The 1,985-nt window shown below is 44.0% G+C and overlaps 1 protein-coding gene across 1 annotated transcript; it reads right to left on the minus strand.

The window, feature by feature from the left end:
* Positions 1-650: 650 nt before the first annotated feature.
* On the minus strand, positions 651-1,540 carry LOC120881742 (ferritin light chain). Its single transcript, XM_040265393.1, has one exon. It carries the CDS (start codon positions 1,340-1,342, stop codon positions 815-817), a length of 528 nt encoding a protein of 175 aa, XP_040121327.1. The 5' UTR covers positions 1,343-1,540; the 3' UTR covers positions 651-814.
* Between the last annotated feature and the right edge of the window lie 445 nt (positions 1,541-1,985).

Below are 1,985 nucleotides of genomic sequence, written 5' to 3' on the forward strand. Positions count from 1 at the left end.
AATGAGTGATTATTCTCCTTGTTAATGGACAATGATATAGAAAACTCTTCCATATGTGCAGAATATTAATGAGAAGCTGCACAAGCTGAGATAAGACTATAAGATGCTGCAAGCAATCGCTTATAAGAACATTATAAAAAATATTACTCGTCAAGAATGTATCCAGACTGGGGGTCTCTGGGTGACGAATGAGGAAGAAAAGAGAGACACGCACTCTTACTGTGAATGACCAAGTAATTCACAAACAACGCTTGTCCCATGGTTTCTAATACTGAGTTTTCCGTTTAAATTTAAAAAAACAACAACAACACTTTGTTGGATAGCATTGCAGATTGTGAAATGGGGAAGGGAAATATCTTGCTTCATTCTCAGCCTCTTTAATGCTTTCTGTACCAGCTACAGTGTGTCAAGCATTTGTCCTTCATGAAAAATATCACTAAGATGACTCCTAAAAGAAATTTCAACCAACTCCAAGAAGCTGGCTCATTCACAACACTGTCCATTTCCTCAATTTTGTTTTCAATTTGGAGTATTGTCTATAATTGGAAATTTTAGGAAAGCCATTTTTTTCTAGTCTGCATTTTTGGATGATATACTAGAAAAAGGGGAACATTCATTGGATATAGTTTTTTTTTTTTTTTTTTTTTTTTTTTTTTTTTTTTTATGCTGCAAAAAGCTTTATTGTTTCCATTTGGTCCAAGGCTTGAGAGAGGGCTCCAGGGTGTTAAAAAGCTGCCTAGTGGCTGCAGAGAGGGGCTTCAGGCAGCCCTGATGTTAGGTGGGTTCTTCTATGGCCACTGGTCTCCAGAAGCCCCTAGTCGTGCTTGAGGGTAAGCCTTTCGAAGAGATACTCGCCCAACCCAGCCTGGGGACCAGCCAGCCTGCGGAGGTTGGTCAGGTGGTCACCCATCTTCTTGATGAGTTTCACTTCCTCATCTAGGAAGTGATTCTCCAGGAAGTCACAGATGTGGGGGTCTCCGCGGGCAGAAGCCAGGCCATGCAGATCCAGCAGGGCTTGATTCAGGTTCTTCTCTACGAGAAGGGCGGCTTCCATAGCGTCCTGGGTTTTACCCCACTCATCTTGAGATGGCTTCTGCACGTCCAGGAAGAGGGCGCGGCCGCCACGCTGGTTTTGCAGTTTCAAGAGACGCTCCGCGCCCTCGCGCTTCTCCTTGGCCAATTCGCGAAAAAAGTGACCCACTCCTTCCAGGGCCACATCGTCGCGGTCGAAATAGAAGCCCAGAGAGAGGTAGGTGTAGGAGGCCCGCAGTTGCATGTTAACCAGGCGGTTGACGGCGGCCTCCACCTCAGTAGAATAATTCTGACGAATCTGGGAGCTCATGATTGGTCGGTAATAATGAGTTAAAAAATGGTGGCTGGTCCCGGTGATCGCGGACAGCTGAGTGGCTGACTCCGGAGGTTGCGACTGGAAAAAAGGTTGGAGGGTGGTCGGAGGCTGGAGCAAGGGGCGTCCCTGGGTCTGTTCCGTCCAAGCACTGTTGAAGCAAGAGACAGATCCGCGGGGCCGCCGAGCGCACTTCCTGGATATAGTTTAATGCCCCAGTTCAATTCACATGGGCTCTGTCAATAGGATTTCTGAGTCAGTTGTAATGGACACATGGAATGTCACAGCCACAGGGGGCTGAGAGATCATTTAAGCCTGTTTTTCACAACTGAGTAATGTAGAGATCACTTTTAAAGGGGGAAAAATTCTTACTAATTTCCAGTGTTGACTTAAATTATTTTCAGAATGCTATTAAAACAAGAGTGTAATAATATAAATGAAGTGTGTAATGTAACATGTATATTTCTATATAAATATATATTTTAAGTAATACACATAAAATTAGGTATAAACTCCTTATTCATAGAACACATGTGATTATTCCCTTCTCCATCTCCTTTCTTCTAGTCAAAGAAGGACACCTGCATCCTATAGAGCGTCTTTGTTTGGCAAGAACCCATCTTTTGTCTAACACGTCCAC

The sequence above is a fragment of the Oryx dammah genome, unplaced genomic scaffold, assembly GCF_014754425.2.
Source record: "Oryx dammah isolate SB20612 unplaced genomic scaffold, SCBI_Odam_1.1 HiC_scaffold_23, whole genome shotgun sequence".
NCBI lineage: Eukaryota > Metazoa > Chordata > Mammalia > Artiodactyla > Bovidae > Oryx > Oryx dammah.